Source organism: Mus caroli, unplaced genomic scaffold, assembly GCF_978045245.1.
Source record: "Mus caroli unplaced genomic scaffold, Mus_caroli_1 scaffold_13, whole genome shotgun sequence".
NCBI classification, from domain to species: domain Eukaryota; kingdom Metazoa; phylum Chordata; class Mammalia; order Rodentia; family Muridae; genus Mus; species Mus caroli.
In genome coordinates, this window is record NW_028227268.1 from 16,012,350 (window position 1) to 16,031,974 (window position 19,625).

Here is a 19,625-nt window from a genome sequence, read left to right on the forward strand (position 1 = left end):
CATATACTCTAACCTTCAGTTTTTAAAAAAATCTATAAACTGGGGGTAGGAGGGGCTGGAGAATTCAGAAAAGCACTAGCTGCTCTCCCAGAGGGCTCAGGTTTGATTCCCAGCACCAATATGACAGACAGCTCACAACTGTATATAACTCCAATTCCAGGGGATCTAACACCTTTTTCTGGCCTCTATGACCATCAGGCACACATGTAGTACAGGTAAAATACCAATACACAGTTGGGCTCAATATCCAGCACTGAGTAAAACTAGTCATGGTGATGCATACCTGTAACTCCAGCACTCTAGGGGTAGAGCGAAGAGGATCAAGAACAAGATCATTCTTAGCTACATGGAGAGTTCAAAATAAGCTTCGGCTGGGCATGGTGGTGCACGCCTTTAATCCCAGCACTTGGGAGGCAGAGGGAGGCAGATTTCTGAGTTCAAGGCTAGCCTGGTCTACAGAGTGAGTTCCAGGACAGCCAGGGCTACACAGAGAAACCCTGTCTCAGAAAAACAAAACAAAACAAAACAAAACAAAACAAAACAAAACAAGCTTGGGCTAGAGACTTCCTCAAAACAAACAAACAATTATTTAAATACACAGTAACAAAGGCTGGATGGGGCAACTGCAGAAAATGGTGATCCACAGAAGAGAAATAAAAGGGTCAATATTTATCAGTGACAGGAATCAAAGACCAAAGATACAGCATGCTGGAGCAGTGCACTCCAGTGTGATCTCTGGTGCCAGTCTATGAACCAGCAGCACACTGGTAACCAGTAATGCACAGTAATTCTGGAAATACAGCAAATTGGCAGAGTAACTTTACATTGACTGAGCGTAACAATTGAGAACTATGGGCTTATAGTTTATAGGTGTTCATGTTTCCATGGATACGTGTTAAATCCAGGACTAGGGCTTTACACTTACTAGGCAAGCATTCTACCACTGAACTGGCTACAAATCCCAGTCTATCTGCTTTATATTTTATATTTCACTTTTCTTTTCCTTCTTTCTTCTTGAGACAGGGTCTCTCTACTCTATAGCTCTAGTTGTTCTGGAACTCACTATGTAGACCAGGCTAACTCTGAACTACCAGAGAGATGTTCTTGCGTCTCCTGTCTCCTGAGTGCTATGATTAAAGGTGTATACCATCAACCCCAGCCCTATTTCACTTTTCAAATTAAAAGATAAATACATGGTTAATGAAAAATTAGAAATCAAAAGGACAAAACTGATATTTCATGTGCATAAATGTAGATGACATGATTTAATAATGATGGGTGTATTTCCTTGGTCTCCACCTTTTAAAACAATTACTTACTTAAAAATCACTTTTTTGTGGGGGTGGGGTGGGATGGGGGCTTGAGACAGGGATTTTCTGTGTAGCCCCAGCTGTCCTGGACCTCACTCTGTAGACCAGGCTGGCCTCAAACTCAGAAATCCACCTGCCTCTGCCTCCCAAGTGCTGGGATTAAAGGCGTGCACCACCACTGCCTGGCCATACTATTTATTTATGCATTTACTTGCTTCTGTGTGTACATGTATAGAGCTCAGAGGAGAGCTTATGAGAGTCAGTTCTCGCCTTCCACCATGTAGGCTCAAGACCAAACTCAGGTCATGAAGGTTGGCAGTTAAGTGCCTTTACTTCCTGAGTCATCTCATTGTCCTCTATTTTAATTTCTTTAAATCTATCTATCTATCTATCTATCTATCTATCTATCTATCTATCTATCGGAGGCAGAGTCTCATTATGTTGCCCTGGCTGACCTTTTTTAGTCTGTGTGTGCATGTACATGTGAAGGTACATATATGCCATAGCATGTATACGAACACAACTTTTGGGAGTTGCTTTTCATTCTACCATGTGGGCCCTCAGAATAGAACTCAGGTTGTTAAGCTTAGCAGCAAGAGCCTTTACCCACTAAGAGACTTGTCACCCCATCTTTATTTCTTCTTCTATTATTATTATTATTGTTATCATTACTACTACTACTGCTGCTGCTGCTGCTTTTGAGTAAGGGTCTTCACTGCTGGTGGCCCCCAAAATCACAAAAATCTGTCTGTCTCTGCCTCCCAAGTGTCGTGGTTAAAGGCATTCCCCACCACACCCAACCTCCACTGTTATTGTTAAATGTAAGTATTAATACTAAAAATAAAAGCAGTTTAAATTTACCAATAGTAAACCACCAAAAAAATTTAAGTAATTATGGTATATCTTGTGAAGGAAATTATGTGCCATTGTAAATTATAATTATGAAGAATAAACACCAGCACAATGTTCATGACAATATTAAGTAAAAGCATAACTTAAGAGACTTGCAGAAATAGCACTAAAACATTTACATAAAGTATGTACACATAAGGTAGAAACTCAAGAGGTGTGTGTAGAAATAAACCAACTAATGCATTATGGCAAGGACTATGTACAAGTGCTTTGCCTTTTGAAATGTGTAACTTTAAATCAGTGGCTCTCAACCTTCCCAATGCTGTGACCCTTTAATACGGTTCCTCATGTTGTGGTGACCCCTCCAATCACAAAATTATTTTCATTGCTACTATTATGAATCGTAATGTAAACACCTGCGCTTTCCAGTGGTCTTAGGTGACCCTGATGAAAGAGCTGTTTGACTACTAAAGGGGTTGTGACCCACAGATTGAGAATCACTGCTTTAAATTATAGGACCTGAGACATTTATGTAGCACTTGTCCTATGTAAGACCATGAGTGTCAGAGCTCCAATGGTCAGTCATCTTTTAATGATTCTGTACCACAGCTCTATCTGTCACCTTATGCACCTTTTGGTAACTGGGATATGGATGTAAATAACTACTTGCTGTCTTTAACTTCTCCTCAGGGGATCAGAGGAGTACAGGCATCACGGTCAGTCAGAGGTGATAGTTCTCAGGCAATGCTTCTACTAAATTGCCAATGCAGACTGTTTTATAAGGAAGGGAGGTCTGTTAAAATGATCAACTTCTGCTAGCAGTTTGTGCTGGCTCGTCTATGTCAACACAAGAGCTATCTGAATGGAGGGAACCTCAACAAGGAAATGTTTCCATAAGATTCAGCTGTAAGGCATCCCCCACCCCTTTAATTTAGGTGTTTCAAGACAGGGACAGGGTTTCTCCGTGTAACAGAGCCCTTGCTGTCCCGGACTCCCTTTGTAGACCAGGGGAGTAGCCTTGAACTCTCAAGAGATCCATCTACCTCCCGAGTGCTAGGATTAAAGTCATGAGCTACTTTTGCCTGGCCCCATAAGGCATTTTTGTAATTAGTGATTAATGGGAGAGGGTGTCATTTATTGTGAGTGGTGCTATCCTTGGACTGGTGGTCCTGGGCTCTATTAAGAAAGCAGGCTGGTGGCCGGGCGTGGTGGCGCATGCCTTTAATCCCAGCACTTGGGAGGCAGAGGCAGGCGGATTTCTGAGTTCGAGGCCAGCCTGGTCTACAGAGTGAGTTCCAGGACAGCCAGGGCTACACAGAGAAACCCTGTCTCGAAAAACCAAAAAAAAAAAAAAAAAAAAAAAAAGAAAGAAAGCAGCTGGGCAAGCCAGTAAGCAGCATCCATCCGTGGACTCTGCATCAACTCCTGCCTCCAGGTTCCTGCCCTGTTTGAATTCCTAACTTGACTTCCTTTGATGATGAACAGTGGAAGGGAAGTGTAAGCTAATCCTTTCCTCCCCACCTTGTGTTTTGGACACAGGGTTTTATTGCAGAATTAGAAATCCTAAGACAGAGTTTCAAAAACACTCTTTGTGTATTATTTAGAGAAAGGATGGGAGAGTGTCTCAAAACAATGATATAGCTCCTGTTCTTAGAGAGTTTATAGTATTTTGTAATATAATTTACAAAGATGCAACAAGAAGACAATTACTAACCAAAATATGAACTAGTATGAAAACTACATTCAAACTGAAGAAATAACATAATAAAATAACCAACAAAGCTGGGCGTGGTGACACACACCTTTAATCCCAGCACTTAGGAGGCAGAGGCAGGCAGATTTCTGAGTTCGAGGCCAGCCTGGTCTACAGAGTGAGTTCCAGGACAGCCAGGGCTATACAGAGAAACCCTGTCTCGAAAAACCAAAATAAATAAATAAATAAATAAATAAATAAATAAAATAAAAATAAAAATAATAATAAATAAAAATAAAATAAAATAACCAACAATGCTGATACACTGTAACAGATAAAATCAAACTGGCTGCTAAACAAACAAACCAACAACCCAGAAGAATGTATGGACTTACTGCAGATAAGGAGGGAGTATGCTAAAGGATGTGAAAAAGATGAGAGTGGGGACCTATAAACAGGGGCAGCTGGCAATCGTCATGAACTGAATGAAAACAGCCTCCACAGGCTCATATCTTAGTCACCAAGAAGTGGAACTGGTTAAGAATTAGAAAGATTAGGAGGCGTGGCCTTTTTAGAGAAAATGTGTCACTAGGAATGGATGTTGAGGTTTAAAAAGCCCATGCTAGGCCCAGTTTTGGTCTGTCCATCTGTCTGTCTGTCCCTCCCTCTATTTCAAAAAACACAAAATAAAGTAAAATAAAATGGCAGCATAAGGGCTAGTCCACCTAAACTACTGTGGTATTCTATGTCCTCAGATCTCATCTCATATACCTACACTAACTGTCCTCAGTTCACTGTCTTCAAGTTTAAGAAAAGGGAAGGGTGCCAAGAAACCTTCAGGAACATGCATCTACAGTAATGGCAGACAGGTCAAGATTGCAAGAATACAATGTACACACAGAATGCAATTACAGAATGTACATCCATAGGGACCGTTCAGTACAGGAAATTATGTAAGAGATAATTCCCAGACATTTAGTAAATGAGCACTTTAAGCTGGTATACTCTAGGGCAATTTTTCCCCAGTGAACAGAAGTAAAAGTATGTTTCTCATAATGTGTCTCCTAGGCAAGGCAAGGCCTTGGAGTTGAGGAAGTTGGTTTCAAAAAGCATGAGTCTCAAATCCCTGACAGCTTTTGGTAACTTCTATGCTACATAAATATCTTTTATTAAGGTCAAAAATCTAATAGAAGGACTCTGTGTGTGTGTGTGTAAAATGTTTTCTCCTTCACCATGAAATATTCTCCCACCCCCCACCCCCAATACTGTTAGTCAAATAATCTTTGTTGTAGCTAACCCTAACAATCTGGCTTCCAATGAAATCAAATGTAGAAAACTTGCTGGTCCCTGATGGGGCTGGACTGAATGTTATACTCGTACTTTGGCTAAGAAACACAACATACTATCAAATAAGCAAGGCAAAATGAAGAAATGTAAAGTCTGTCTTCAGTTGCGGGGCCATGACAGAGGCTACTTACATGGTTTCTGTCCTGGGATAACAGTAGTATCCTAAGGCTCTTCATACTTGAGCTTCTATCCAAAATGTCAATGGCTTTATCGAGATCATCTTGGTTTTTCAACAGGATGGAGAGCTACAACAACAGGACACAGAAAATCATACAAAATACAAATCCATTTCAGTGCTTTAGTTTGCAAAACAAAATCTAAAATATGTTTTAGAGAGAAACCATCTCATTGGCTTCACTGGGGTCTGAAGAGATCTAGCAGAAATCACATGGTTTTGTCTCCTCTCAATGTGAAGTAATTCCTAAAGAGACTTAGAGTTGTACACCCATCCGTCCTTCTCAATCTTTTTTTAAAAAAAGATTTATTTATAGCTGGGTGGTGGTGGCACACGCCTTTGATCCCAGCACTCGGGAGGCAGAGGCAGGTGGATTTCTGAGTTCGAGGCCAGCTTGGTCTACAAAGTGAGTTCCAGGACAGCCAGGGCTACACAGAGAAACCCTGTCTCGAAACACACACACACACACAGATTTATTTATTTATTTTATGTATATGAGTACAGATGGTTGTGAGCCATCATGTGGTTGCTGAGATTTGAACTCAGGACCTTTGGAAGAGTAGTCAGTGCTCTTAACCACTGAGCCATCTCTCCAGCCTTCTCAATCTTAAAACAGTGCCATCACTACAAAGATGTATGTCTTATGCCCATTTATAGTTTGTCCCCCATTCCCATTACCAATGTCAGGCAGCCAGCATCATATTTTCTATCTCTATAGTTTTCTATTTTCTAAACTTTTAATATAAATGGAATCATAATATGTGTGTGTGTTATATGCATGTATGTCTTGTTTGTTTTTTGAGACAGGGTATATGCAGCCTTGGCTGTCTTGAAACTCACTTTGTAAACCAGGTTGGCCTTGAACTCAGCTTTCTGACTCTGCCTTCTGAGTGCTGGGATGCCAAACCTCTTTGTTTTAAAAGTTTATTTTAGGAGTGGTCCTGAGTATATGTATATGTGTACCACATGCATGCAGGTGTCTGTAGAGACCAGAGAGTATATTGTATCCTTTAGAAATGGAGTTTTAGGTCATTATGAGCGGCTTGATATGGGTGCTGGGAACCAAACCTGAGTCCTCTTCAAAAGCAAGTTCTCTTATCTGCTGAGTCATCTCTATAGCCCCTAGATTAAATTCTTTATTTTTTTGAGTGTATACTTAGTATTTAAATGAATATGCATGTGTTGCCTGCATAAATGCAGGTGTCCAGGTGTGTGCCTTGAGCTTATACAGATCAGAAGGTATTAGATCTCCTCAAACTAGAACCATGGGCAGTAGGGAGTTACCATGTGGTGCTGGGAACCAAATCTGCATCCTCTGCAAAAGTAGCAAGTGCTCTCACCCACCGAGCCACGTTCCCAGACCGAGTGCTCTCACCCACCGAGCCACGTTCCCAGACCGAGTGCTCTCACCCACCGAGCCACATTCCCAGACCCTCAGTTCAATTGTTAAAGCTTTAGTCTTAGGCCAGAGACAGTGGCACACACCTGGTATACCAGCACTAAGAAGGCTGAAGTATGAGAATTACACAAGTTTGAGGCCAGTCTGTCTTGGCAACATGATGTGTTTCAGGTCAGCTTGGGCTACAGATAGACTTTGCCCCAATAAAACAGCAACAACAATAAAGAAAAGATTTTCACTTGTCTGATTTAGCCTGTGCTACTGCCACCAAGATGCATCTTTATTTTTGTAAATTATGAGTTAGTGATTTACTTACCAAGTTTGCCACATTTAAAAAAATTATTTAAAAAAACTAAAGATCACTGGGTGGTGTGATGGCGCATGCCACTTGTAATGCCAGTACTTGAGAAGCAAAAGCAAAAAGACCACAATTTTAAGGCCAGAGGGGGTTACTTAAAAGGACCTTGTATAAAAAAACAAAACAAGACCTTCAGCAACTAAGTCCAGGTGTGAGTACACACCTATAATCCCCGCACAGAAGTGTCTGAAGCAGGAAGATCGTGAGTTCAAAGATAGCCTGGGCTTCATGTTGAGACTGTCTAAGTAAATAACTACCTATAACTCTCAGCAACCCCAGTTTAGGGACTAAACTGCAGAGACATCTTCTAGTTTGTTATCAAATATAAAACTACACAGTAAGAGGTTAGGGGCGTGGCTCAGTGGTGAAGCACTTGGATGGCTGTTGTCCAGTTGTCCCCAACACCTTCCCTTTAACATACATGTTTTCTGTTACATAAGCATAAATACATTGCCTTTCAGAGTAAGAAAAACCACTAGCCTAAAGCAACTGTAGCCTTTCTTAAGAGCTGGAAAAATAAAGTCATCTTCAAAAAAACTTCTTCCTAGGTGGACTATGGAACAGAAATAAATAAGGACTGTTGTTCTTCTGTCTGTCTTAGGCATGAAATAGTTAATCAATGTATTAAATGTTAATTTGTTTGTTTCTTTGTTTGTTTTTTTTGAGGCAGGGTTTCTCTGTCCTGAAACTCACTGTAGACCAGGCTGACCTCAAACTCAGAGATCCGCCTGTCTCTGCCTCCCGAGTGCTGGGATTAAGAGCGTGTGCCACCACCTGGCTTAGATGCTAACTTTTGAAAGAAGCCACAATCGGAATTAACTCTAAAAGAATTTACCCTTTATGACCGTAGTAGATGATCTATCCCTTAGTTCCTTATACTGTCCTAGCCTCTGCTAAAATTTCCACTTTTGTTAAGGCTGTGCTGAGGAAAAATCTATTACAAAAATATAAAGAAACAAACAAATAAAAAAAGCCTTGGCTCTGGTACTGTATCTTATCCCACCATGGAATATCTGATCTACTTGTTACTGAATAAGGATGGTGAAAGTAGCTAAATAATCTCTTATATGGTAAATAAAAATCCCAAATTTTTGCAATTAATAAGAGGCTCCAGAAACAGAAAACTCTCAGATGATATTAAAGAAACAGACTAACAAATTTTCAGGTAAAATGTAAGAAAATGCACATGGCTGTCCTTCTTGGCCCTTCCCCACCCATCTCTCTTACCTCATTATTCATATAATGCAAATCAAGAGGCTGCCCAAAGACTGTTGTCACCTTGTGCTCCACATCTTCGTATCTCACAGGCCGGCTGAATGCTATAATTCTAAAAGGGAACAAGAATGTTGGTTAACCATATATTTAAAATTTAGAAACTATCTTAGTTACTGCTCTATTGCTGTGAAGAGACACCATAACCAAGCAACTTACGTAAGGAAACATGTAGTTGGGGGCTTGCTTACAGTTTCAGAGGACGAGTCTAAGACCATCATGGTGGTGCCGGAGCACTGTAACCTCATCCACAAGCAGCAGACGGACACTGGGCCTGGCATGGGCTTTGGAAACCACTCCCAGTGACACACCTCCTCCAGCCTGCACCTCCTAAGCCTTCCCAAACAGCCCAATCAGAAATCTAATGTTCAAATACACAAGTCTATGGGAGCATACATATTCACAGAAATAACCACAGAAAATAATTTTGCTGTCAAATTTGTTTTCTTGGACTGGAAATAAAGCTAAGTGATAGAGTAGTTGCCTTGACAAAAAAAAAAAAGGGGGGCTGGTGAGATGGCTCAGTGGGTAAGAGCACCCGACTGCTCTTCCGAAGGTCCAGAGTTCAAATCCCAGCAACCACATGGTGGCTCACAACCATCCGCAACGAGATCTGGCGCCCTCTTCTGGAGTGTCTGAAGACAGCTACAGTGTACTTACATATAATAAATAAATCTTTAAAAAAAAAAATTAAATTCTTGCCCAAAATGGTAGTACAGTCTTTTAATCCAAGCACTTGGAAGTCAGTTAGCAGGCAGATCTCTGTAAATCTGAGAGCAGCCTGGTCTACAGAGGCCAGACAGGACTGAATGGTGAAATATAAAAGTCCGGTTTGACCCTGTCTCAAAACCATAAACCTTCTAATGACAATATAAATTATCAAAGAAATTAAGCCATAAAAGTCAAGAAAACCAATAAAGGCTGGGATTGATAAAAATAAATAAAATTAAATTTAAAAAAAAACTAGAAGGTATAGGGGGTTAGAGAGATGGCTCTGTAGTTAAGGGCACTACCTACTCTTCCATAGGAACCAGGTTTGACTTCTAATGCACCAGGCATACAGTGGTATACAGGCACACATGTAGGCAAAACACCCAAACAAATAAAATAAAACAAAATATATTTTAATTTTAAGAAAATTAAAGTTGGAATTGGTGGCACATGTGTTGGCTCAGTGGTTAAGAGCACAAGAAATCTCATAACTGTCTTTAAGTCCAGTTCCAGAGTTTCTGACACCCTCACACAGACACATATGTAGGCAAAACACCAATGAAAATCAAATAAAAAATTTTTTTAAAAAGCTGCGTAGTGATGGCATATACCTTCAATCCCAGCACTTGGGAGGCAGAGACAGGTAGATCTGTTAATTCAAGGCCATCCTGGTCTACAGAGTTAGTTCTAGGACAGGCAAGGCTACACAGAGAAATCTTGTCTTGGGTAATTTGGGGAGAAGGCTGAGGCAGGAGGATCCCAAGTCCTAGGTTGATACAAGGTTGCTTCAATGTCTGTCTGAGTTATACTGTGAAAAAGTATGTCAATTCCCATTCCCTTGGAAAGAAGAAAAAAAGAAAGAATTGAAGGGAAAAATCAATAAGAAAAAGACTATCTCTCGAGCCTCAGATAAGGGAAAGCAGCCAAGCTGAGAGGTGAGCTTTTCTGCATCACGTCTGGCTATGAGACCTCAGTCACCCTACACTGCTTCAAAGTCGGCTTATGGTCAGAAACTGTGGCTTTCCAGAGCTAGTAAGAGCCAAGCCGCTGCCACTGCACTGACCAACAGACCTTAGGAAAGGCTGGATTGTGTCCTACTACTAAGTTTTTCAGAGGGAACCAGTCGTCCTCTCTGCCCTCTTACAGGATAGTCGAGGTCCTCCACTTCTAAAATGGAATTTTATTAATGTGAGTGCCTGGACAAAAGTACAAGTCACTACTTCTTTGACTTTTTCTGTAAATTCCAAATCGACACAGGCCTTCATTTATAAGAGATGATTCGATAGTTCCAGAAGCCCTAGAGTTTGTCTCCCAGCACCCACGTAGCAGCTAACATCCTAGTTCCAGTTCCAGGGGATTCAATGCTCGCTTCTGGCCTTCTCAGGCACCTGGCACACAGGTGATGCACAGACATACATGCAGGCAAAACAGGGACACATAAGATTTTAAAAAAGAAAAGATATTAACACAAAAGAAAGTCTACAATGACCCTCTTTACAAAATCCTAAGAAATGAAATACATGACACTAGAGAGATCTGGTACAGAACAACCTAAGTTGGGCTCTTCTGGTACTGCTAACTCTCTCAGCCCTCAGTTCTACACAAGTACACAAACTGCAAAATCCCATGGTTCCTGAAAACAACTTGGTGGAAAAAAAAAAATGGTAGATTTTCAAAACCTTGATAGCAACATTCTGTGGCTCAGGCTTCAGAAAGCTATTCCTGCCTGACTACCTTAAATACTTGTGGTTTCTCTCTGGCAGCCTCTGTGAAATCAAACACATAGACTTTCACAGTTTAAGTCCACTCACTGAAACTGCAGACCACTTTGGGAACAGGGAACCCAGGAGACCATAACTGCATAATTAAGCTCCAGCACAATTGAGCTTTTGATTCCATATCTACTTCTGAAAAGCCCCTGGTGCTCTAAGTTTCTTCAGTCCTCAAAAACTGTCAGGCCAGAAACTAAAAAGTACCAATGATGAAGTGGCAGCCTAACTTCCTTGCTACTGTTGGGACACAGGGTATGGAACTGGGAACAGCTCTGCTCTTCCCTCCTCTAGGTTTAGAAAAGCCCTAGAGCTCAAAGCAGCAGCAGGACCCTGGCTCTGCAGAATTACCATTTCCACAGTACTTTCACTAGGAAGCTCTTCCAACCTTGTACATGTCTCTGAGAATGGGTCATTTTGAAGGAGAACAGCAACTATCCATCTCCTTTGGAGCTGATTTCAAAGTGGGTTGAAATGCATCAGCTGCAGAAAACTCAGAATAAAGAAAAGGAGTAGAGGTACTGGGGCACCTACAGCAGGACTCTGACCTTGTGGGAAGCTGTTTACCCCTCTGTGGTGGTCCAAATGAGAATGCCCCCTATGTTTGAATACTGGAACCCCACTGGTAGAATTGTATGGGGAAAATTAGGAGGTGTGGCCTTGTTGGAAGAACTGTGCCACTGAAGGAGGGCTTTGAGGTTTTAAAAGTCTCCCACCGGGGCTGGTGAGATGGCTCAGTGGGTAAGAGCACCCGACTGTTCTTCCGAAGGTCCAGAGTTCAAATCCCAGCAACCACATGGTGGCTCACAACCACCGGAAATGAGATCTGACCCCTCTTCTGGTGTGTCTGAAGACAGCTACAGTGTACTTACATATAATAAATAAATAAATCTTAAAAAAAAAGTCTCCCACCTTTTCAAGTTACTCTCTCCACCTCCTACTTGAGTCACAATGTGAGCTCTCAGTGACTGCTCTAACCATGCCTTTGCTTCCCTGTCATGGACTAGAACCTTCTGAAACTTTTATAATGGCCTCCATCATGGTGTTTTATTACAGTAGCAGACAAGTAACTAAGGAAACACACAAAGGGAAGGAGAGGAGGTACGGGAAGGAGCAGCAGGGTGTGTGACAACCCTGAGAGCAAGTGTAGGTGAGCAGAGGCCACACCAACAACACAGGGCCCTAAATGCTCCTTGATGAGCAGAGAATTAAGTAGAATCACATTTTTCTTACTGAGAATTTCTACCTTGGCATTTTGCAAAATAACTACAACTAAAACATTAACAAGAAACGTGAATTAAAAAGAGAAAGGAAGTTTTATAATATTACTAGAGGTAGTTTTCTGAGCTCAGTGCTTTCCCAGGACTTCAGCATACATTAACACAGAATGCAGCTTACCGTCTCTCCCCATTGTGTTCAAACTTGATTCTGACGTCACTCTGCCAAAAGGAGTAACAAATAGGTTAGCAAGTTCTCTGAAGTTTCCCAGTCATGGATAGCCCTTTAGGCATTGGGCAAACATTACCATTAATAAAACACCTAATGGCTCCTGTTCCAGATTCTCCACTCAGAAAGACGACTTACTCTTTCCTTCAAACTTGAAAATTCTGCTTTAATTTCCCCCTTTTTCCCTTCAAAACATTTTCATATGAAATATTCTGATCATGTTTTCTCCTCCTCCAATTCCTCCCAGAACCTCCCCCACCCCACCAACTTTTTGTTTTTTCTCTCTTTCAAAAACAAACAGAACGACTGTGGTGGTTTAAACCAGAATAGCTCCCACAGACTTATATGTTTAAATGCAAGTTAGTAAACTATTTAGGGATGGTTAGGAGGTATGGCCTTGTTGAAGGAGGTGTATCACTTGGGGGGGGGGCATGGGGTTTCAAATGGCCATATCAGGGCCAGTATCTCTATCTCTCTCTCTCTCCCTCTCCCTCTCTCCCTCTGGCGTCTGTCTGTGTGTCTGTCTCTGACTTCTCCTAAAGATGAGGATATAACTCTCAGCTACTGCTCCAGCATGTCTGCTTTCCACCATTGATGATCATGGACTAACCCTCTGAAACTGTAAGCAAGCCAATTAAATGCTTCCTTCATTTAAAAAAAAAATTTGTTTTGTTTTTATTTTTTGAGACAGGGTTTCTCTGTGTAGCCCTTGCTATCTGAAAACTCGATCTGTAGCCAGGATTATCTTGAACTCAGAGATAAGTGCTGGGATTGAAAGCATGTGCTACCATCCCCCAGCAATTGCTTCTCTGTAGGAGTTGCCTTGGTTACATGTGATGTCTCTTCACCGCATTAGAACATTTAAGACATCCACAAAAACACAAAGCTAAAAATCAAAACAAACAAGAGTTCATTTTGTGTTAGACAACTACTCCTGGGCATGGGGCCTGCCCTGGAGTGAGGTTGATATACCTAATGGCACTCCAATAGAAAGAAATTGATTCCACTTTGCCAACAGGTATCAGATGCAAACAACTTCTCAGCTAGGGGTGGAACCATGTCCACACCCCCCTCTTAGGGCTAAAGACCATTATTCTCTATTGTGTTGACAATGGATCCTCCTGCAGCTGGAGTGACAGGTAGCTGTGAACCACCTGATATGGGTGCTGAGAATCAAAGTCAGATCCTCTGAAATAATAGCAAGTGCTCTCAACTGCTGAATTCTCTCTCCAGCTTCCAAACATTTTAACAAAATTACTAAGTGGCTACTCCTGGTTGGTTGCTCTGCCCCAATACACTAGCTTTCTAGTTTTACACATTCACTATTTTTACAACTGACTCTGAATTTCTCTACCAGCACTCACAAGAGATAGCTCACAACTGTTTGTAACTCCAGCTCCAGGAGATGCCTCTAACTTCAGGCATATGCACATATACATACAATACACACATACATACATACATACATACTTAAATAAAAATCTTGCCGCATATCTTTCTAGGTACAAATAATGTAACACCGCTTATCATTTCTATGCCTCAGTGTTTACAACTGCAGAATGGGGCTAAATATACCTTGCCGAGTTGCAATGAGAACTACATAAGATAATATTAGGAAAATATCTGACATGAAGTAAACATGTAATAAGTGGTTTTTGCTTCTATAGCTGCTGCTGTTAGTTCTATTATTCATTTCCCACAATCCTCCCAAGATTACCCCAGTAAACTAGGAAACTAGACAAATAACCTTAGATACTGTTCTTTCTTAATTTAATCCAATGTGACTATCCAGATAGCCTATAAATTTTGGAAAGGCAAGGACTGCTTATCCAGTTTCTGTACCTCTGTGCCAAACAACTGAATGGCACATTATATGTGTGATTAGAATGTTTGTTAAATGGATGGATGGACATAAGAACAAAACCAAGTGTAAATGTCAGAAATAAAAAGTAAATTGGGGTAGCTGGAGAGATGGCTCAGCAGTTAAGAGCTCTTCCAGAGGTCCTGAGTTCAACTCCCAGCAACCACACAGTGGCTCACAACCATCTGTAATGGGATCCGAGACCCCTTTCTGATGAGTCTGAAGACAGCTAAGTGTACTCATAAATATAATAACTCTTTAAAAAAAATTAAACTGGGTGTGGTGGTGTAGGCTTATGTAGTCCCAGTTAATTGCAAACACCTTAAGGGAATCTGAAAATGACAGGAAAAGCAAAGAGATATCAGAGAAGAAAAAAAACCAGACATAACGTTTTGAAAATAATATTGTCAGGAAATCAGTAAATAACAGATAAAAGAGAAAAACAGTTCACATCAATTAATGAATTATTCTGAAAAAGACAAATTAATAGACTGTAGCTGGGAAGAAAGAGGGCTTTAGGCATCTAAAGATGAAGAACACACAGAAGAAAAGGAAGGGAGTTTGTAAGGAGGGAAGGATGCAGAAAGGACTTTCTTTTCCCAGGAGATTATAAAGCTAGAATTCCTTCCCATTCCTTGAAATGGAATACTGGTTCTAATACATACCTTAAAAACTACTGCAGCTCTCAAAGAGATTTCATATATGTAAAAACTTATACTTTGTTTACTAACAGTAATTAAGATCACTTAATTACTTTTAATGTAAAATGTAATTTTACTTTTAATGTAAAATTATATTACTTTTACTTACTTTTAATGTAAAATATTAATATTTCAAAAAATAGTGACTGAATGTAGATCTCTTTAATGCATGGCCTAAGATGTCAGAATTTTCATGCCTGTTTCTACAATCTATTCAATCTATTGTAATAACCTATATCATGAAGCCTCTGGAAAGTCCCTATACATCCCTGTGAGGACGAAGGTAAACAGGGCATAACATCACAGAATCATTATGAAAACAGTTTTAACTCCATATACTCCCAGTGTCTTTCAAAGGACCAAAGGAGGATCCTACAGGGTCTCTAGGCCATAGCTTAAGAATCACTAAACTAGAATAAAAGAAAATATCAGAGCCAGATAGATGATTCAGGAACTCGTGAGATGGCTCAGCTAATGCAGCCAAACCTGTGATCTGTCCCAAGACCCAAATGGTGAAGAAAAAGAACAATTTTCAAAAGTTGCCCTCTGATTTCTGTCCACATAAGCTGGCATATATATACACAAAGAACAAACTAAAATATAATTAAAATTTCTTACAATTATGGCTTAAAGCATAGTAAAAGTACTCATTCTTCAACTAGACCAACACTATTTAGATACACCTATAAAACCTTCCTCAGACCCTTTACTGAACTGAAGGAGCTTGTCTAGTGCAGGGTGGCCATAACTCAAGCATTGTTCTACATTAAGTTAGTGCAAAGGGGAACTGAACTTTTACTTCAAGCTCCAAATCACTCCTACCAAAGTCTAAGCAAGTCCATGACTAGTAAAAGAGTATATAAAAAGATGCCTTTTGGGCTGGCGAGGTGGCTCAGTGAGTAAGAGCACCCGACTGCTCTTCCGAAGGTCCAGAGTTCAAATCCCAGCAACCACATGGTGGCTCACAACCATCCATAATAAGAACTGACTCCCTCTTCTGGAGTGTCTGAAGACAGCTACAGTGTACTTACATATAATAAATAAATCTTTTTTTAAAAAAAAAGATGCTTTTTCTGATGCTATGACAAAACAGAATGCAGATTTCAACGGATATCATCCTTTGCCCAGATAGACTAATCTGGCTAATTCCCAAATCTGAGTTTCTCCTGTCAGCCACAAGTAAATTCAGATTAAGACCACTAATGCTCAACTCCCACACTATTCTCCTTGACTTAGTTTAAACCTAGTCTCCTCTGATTTCTATGACTTAGTTCCAGCCTACAGAACTTAACAGCATTCTAACCACTTCTGCTCCTTGGTTGGTTCCTCTTTCATGGCCTCTCACCCTTCCCCCAACACGTGACCACCCAAGCTTTCAACTTCTGGCTTTTCGCTCCTCTCAATACCTTCCTTCTCTTTAGTCAACCTCTAAACAGAGAGTTCTCACATCCCTTGGCACACCCCAATCTAAGATGAAGCAAAACTTCATCTGCTTGACATGGACTTGAATCAGAGATGAAGGCAGCGCTGGAGACAGAGAGAGAACCCAGAGAAGAGAGGCACTCATTGCCAAGTCTAAGAACCATTGCAATCACATGGTAGGAAAGAACCAACTCTCTGACCTCCACAGATGTACAGACACGGGCACATAAACAGATGGACAGACAGACGGGGACACACACACAGAGGCACATTCTCCCTCTCCTCTCCTCCATGTGCCCTCTCCATTAGAAGAAGTAGCTACAGCAGCCACTTTTAGTCCCAGAACCCAGGAAGCAGAGGCAGAGGCAGGTGGATCTCTATGAGTTCAAGGCTAAACTGATCTACATAGTGAATTCCAGGACAGCCAGGGTTACATAATGGGCTAGAGAGATGGCTCAGCGGTTAAGAGCACTGACTGCTCTTCTGAAGGTCCTGAGTTCAAATCCCAGCAACCACATGGTGGCTCACAACTACCCATAATGAGATCTGACCCCCTCTTCTGGTGTGTCTGAAGACAGCTACATATAATAAATAAATCTTTTTTTTTAATTTAAAAAAATAAAAATTAATAAAAATTAATAATTAAGATAGTGTTGGAGAATGTCAGAGCAGGGAGGCAGGAATGGGTAGGTGTGGTGGGGGAGGTGAGCACTCTCATAGAAGCAGGGGGAGGAGGGATGGGATAGAGGATTTCCAGACGGGAAACCGGGAAAGGGGATAACATTTGAAATGTAAATAAAGAAAATATCCAAGAAAAGAAAAGAAAAGAAAAGAAAAGAAAAGAAAAGAAAAGAAAAGGACTGCATTTAAAATTTTAAATAAAGTTCACTAATAAAAACAACAAAAAAATTAAGATAGTTTTGGGGACTGAAGAGAGAGCTTGGAGGCTAAAAGCCTCTGCTGCTCTTGCAGAGGGTGGGACTTGGTCCCTAGCACCCATGAAGTGGCCCACACTATCTATAACTCCAACTCCAGAGAGCTGATGCCCTCTTCTGACCTCTTCGGTCACCAGATATGGGCATATTACACATACAAACATTTAGGCAAAATACTCAAACACATAAACATTTTTTCAATGTCAGCATAGGAATCAAACTACCTTCTTTAAGTTCTGATTCTACAGTTTCTTGGCTGTACAATCTTGCTCTTGTCGTTTAAATCTCTCTGTGACTCAATTTTCTCATTTGTAAAGTGAGACTGGTGATCATACTTTACTGGATAGACTTTCCAAAAATTTAAATTATATAATCACACAATGAGATCCAAATGATATCTGACATATAAATTCTCAATAAATGATTACAAAAACTCCACTATCTTTTGCCAAAATACTTGGAAGCAAAATTGTCTAGACTGCACATTTAGGACTTAGAAAGGTAGCATGGTGTGTACGCTGTATACCACATGCTGCTTCTTCCTCACTGAGGGCAGCAGCTACAGAAGCCACCTGCAGCCAAGGCAGAAAGAACACCCTCACGCTATTTCCAGGAGTTAGCTGTATGTGGTTTTGATCAACAGCTGGGACAGAACTGAGTTCTGGTAGCTGGATGTTTCAAGGGAGTTTCATGATGTTTCAACATGAGTATAGTGATTATGGAGAAATCTATCCTACCCCTCATACTGGACTCACCAGATTAAGCACAGAGATTCAAGATTATTTGTTAATACAGAATATGGTTTGTTAATACAGAATTCTGCAAATAAAAACAAACTGCGACGGAGCACTACCCGCTCTTCCAGAGGACCTGGGTTTAGTTCCCAGTACCCACACAGTAACTCACAACCATCAGTCATGTTCACGGCACACAGACACATGGGTAAAATACCCATACACATAGAAATAACTAAAATTTAAATAACAGCAACAAAAACGCCCTAAACATTTTAGTTTTACAGAATTTTTAGGTTTTTCAAAACTGCAGATGTGGTAGGTTCTCTCTCACTCTCTATACCACATCACGATACACAGCCAAGTCCAGCTATCATTTCTCTCAAATCCACCCTCTCATTTTTCTCACTCCCAGCCCTCATTTTTTTTTTTTTTCCTAAGACAAGGTCTCACTATACAGAGCAGGCTGGCATAAAACAGTGATCCATGAATGCTAGGGTTGTAAGCACTGACCCATGCCCACCTTCCTTTTCATCCTTCCCTCTCTCTTTCCCAGCTATTTCCCAGTACTGTGTGATTTCTGGGGTACACAAAACACAGCACATTTTGAGGAGGGTATCTTTAAGAAGCTTGACTGCAGACATAAATTAAACTGACTGGAGAGGTGCCACAGCTACTGAGAAAAAAAAAATCCAACACAAATACTCAGGCTTGGGTATAGCTCAGTAGGTAGAATGCCTGACTAGCATACACAGGCTTTGGGCTGGATCTCCAGTACCATGAAAGTGTGGTGGCACCTGCCTATAATCCTACCATCTGGGAGATGGATTCAAGTTCAAGGTGACCCTCTGCTATGAAGCAAACTGGATTATATGAGTGCCTGTTTCAAAAAAGTAAAAATGAGCTGTGATGATCTGAATGAAAATGAAAATGTCCCCTATAAACTCCTAAGAAGTGCCATTACTGGAGGGTGGCCTTGTTAGAGGACGTGTATAAGTGGGGGAGGGAGGCCTTTGAGGTTTCAGAAGCTCAAGCCAGGCTTAGTGGTTCACTGTCTCTTCCTGCTGCTTTTGGATCCAGATGTAGAACTCTCAGCTACCTCTCCAACATGTCTGCCTGCATAACACCATGCTTCCTGCCATGACAATAATGGACTAAACCTCTGAACTGTAAGCCAGCCCCAGTCAAACGTTTTTCTTTATAAGAGTTGTCATGGTCATGGTGTCCCTTCACAGCAATAGAACCCTAATTAAGACACAAGCAAATAAAAAAAAAAACAAAAGCAACAAACAAACAGCAAAATATAATTCAGGTTCAGGCAAATCAAGTAGATAGAGTTGACAGGGCAAGCCTCAAGGTTGATTCAAACCCAGCAAGGACAATATGAAAAGCTGACAATAATACTAAACTTCAGCAGAAATGATTTTAAGTCTGCACATGGACTCCAAAAGGGCTCTAAGAACTAAAAAACCCAGAGTTTATTTTTTAAAGATTTATTTATTTATAATATGTAAGTACACTGTAGCTGTCTTCAGACACTCCAGAAGACAAGGCAGATCTCATTACAGATGGCTGCGAGCCATCATGTGGTTGCTGGGATTTGAACTCAGGACCTTCAGAAGAGGAAGAGCAGTGTTCTT

At 40.8% G+C, this 19,625-nt stretch overlaps 1 protein-coding gene across 1 annotated transcript in view; it reads right to left on the minus strand.

Annotated features, from left to right (window-relative positions):
- The window catches only part of Map3k3 (mitogen-activated protein kinase kinase kinase 3), a 69,903-nt gene that overhangs the window by 30,582 nt on the left and 19,696 nt on the right, over positions 1-19,625 (minus strand). The window contains exons 3-5 of the mRNA XM_021177855.3: positions 12,285-12,325; positions 8,362-8,461; positions 5,334-5,447 (exon numbers count right to left, since the gene is read on the minus strand). Coding sequence (XP_021033514.1) covers positions 5,334-5,447; positions 8,362-8,461; positions 12,285-12,325 — 255 coding nt within the window. The remainder of the gene's footprint in view (positions 1-5,333; positions 5,448-8,361; positions 8,462-12,284; positions 12,326-19,625) is intronic.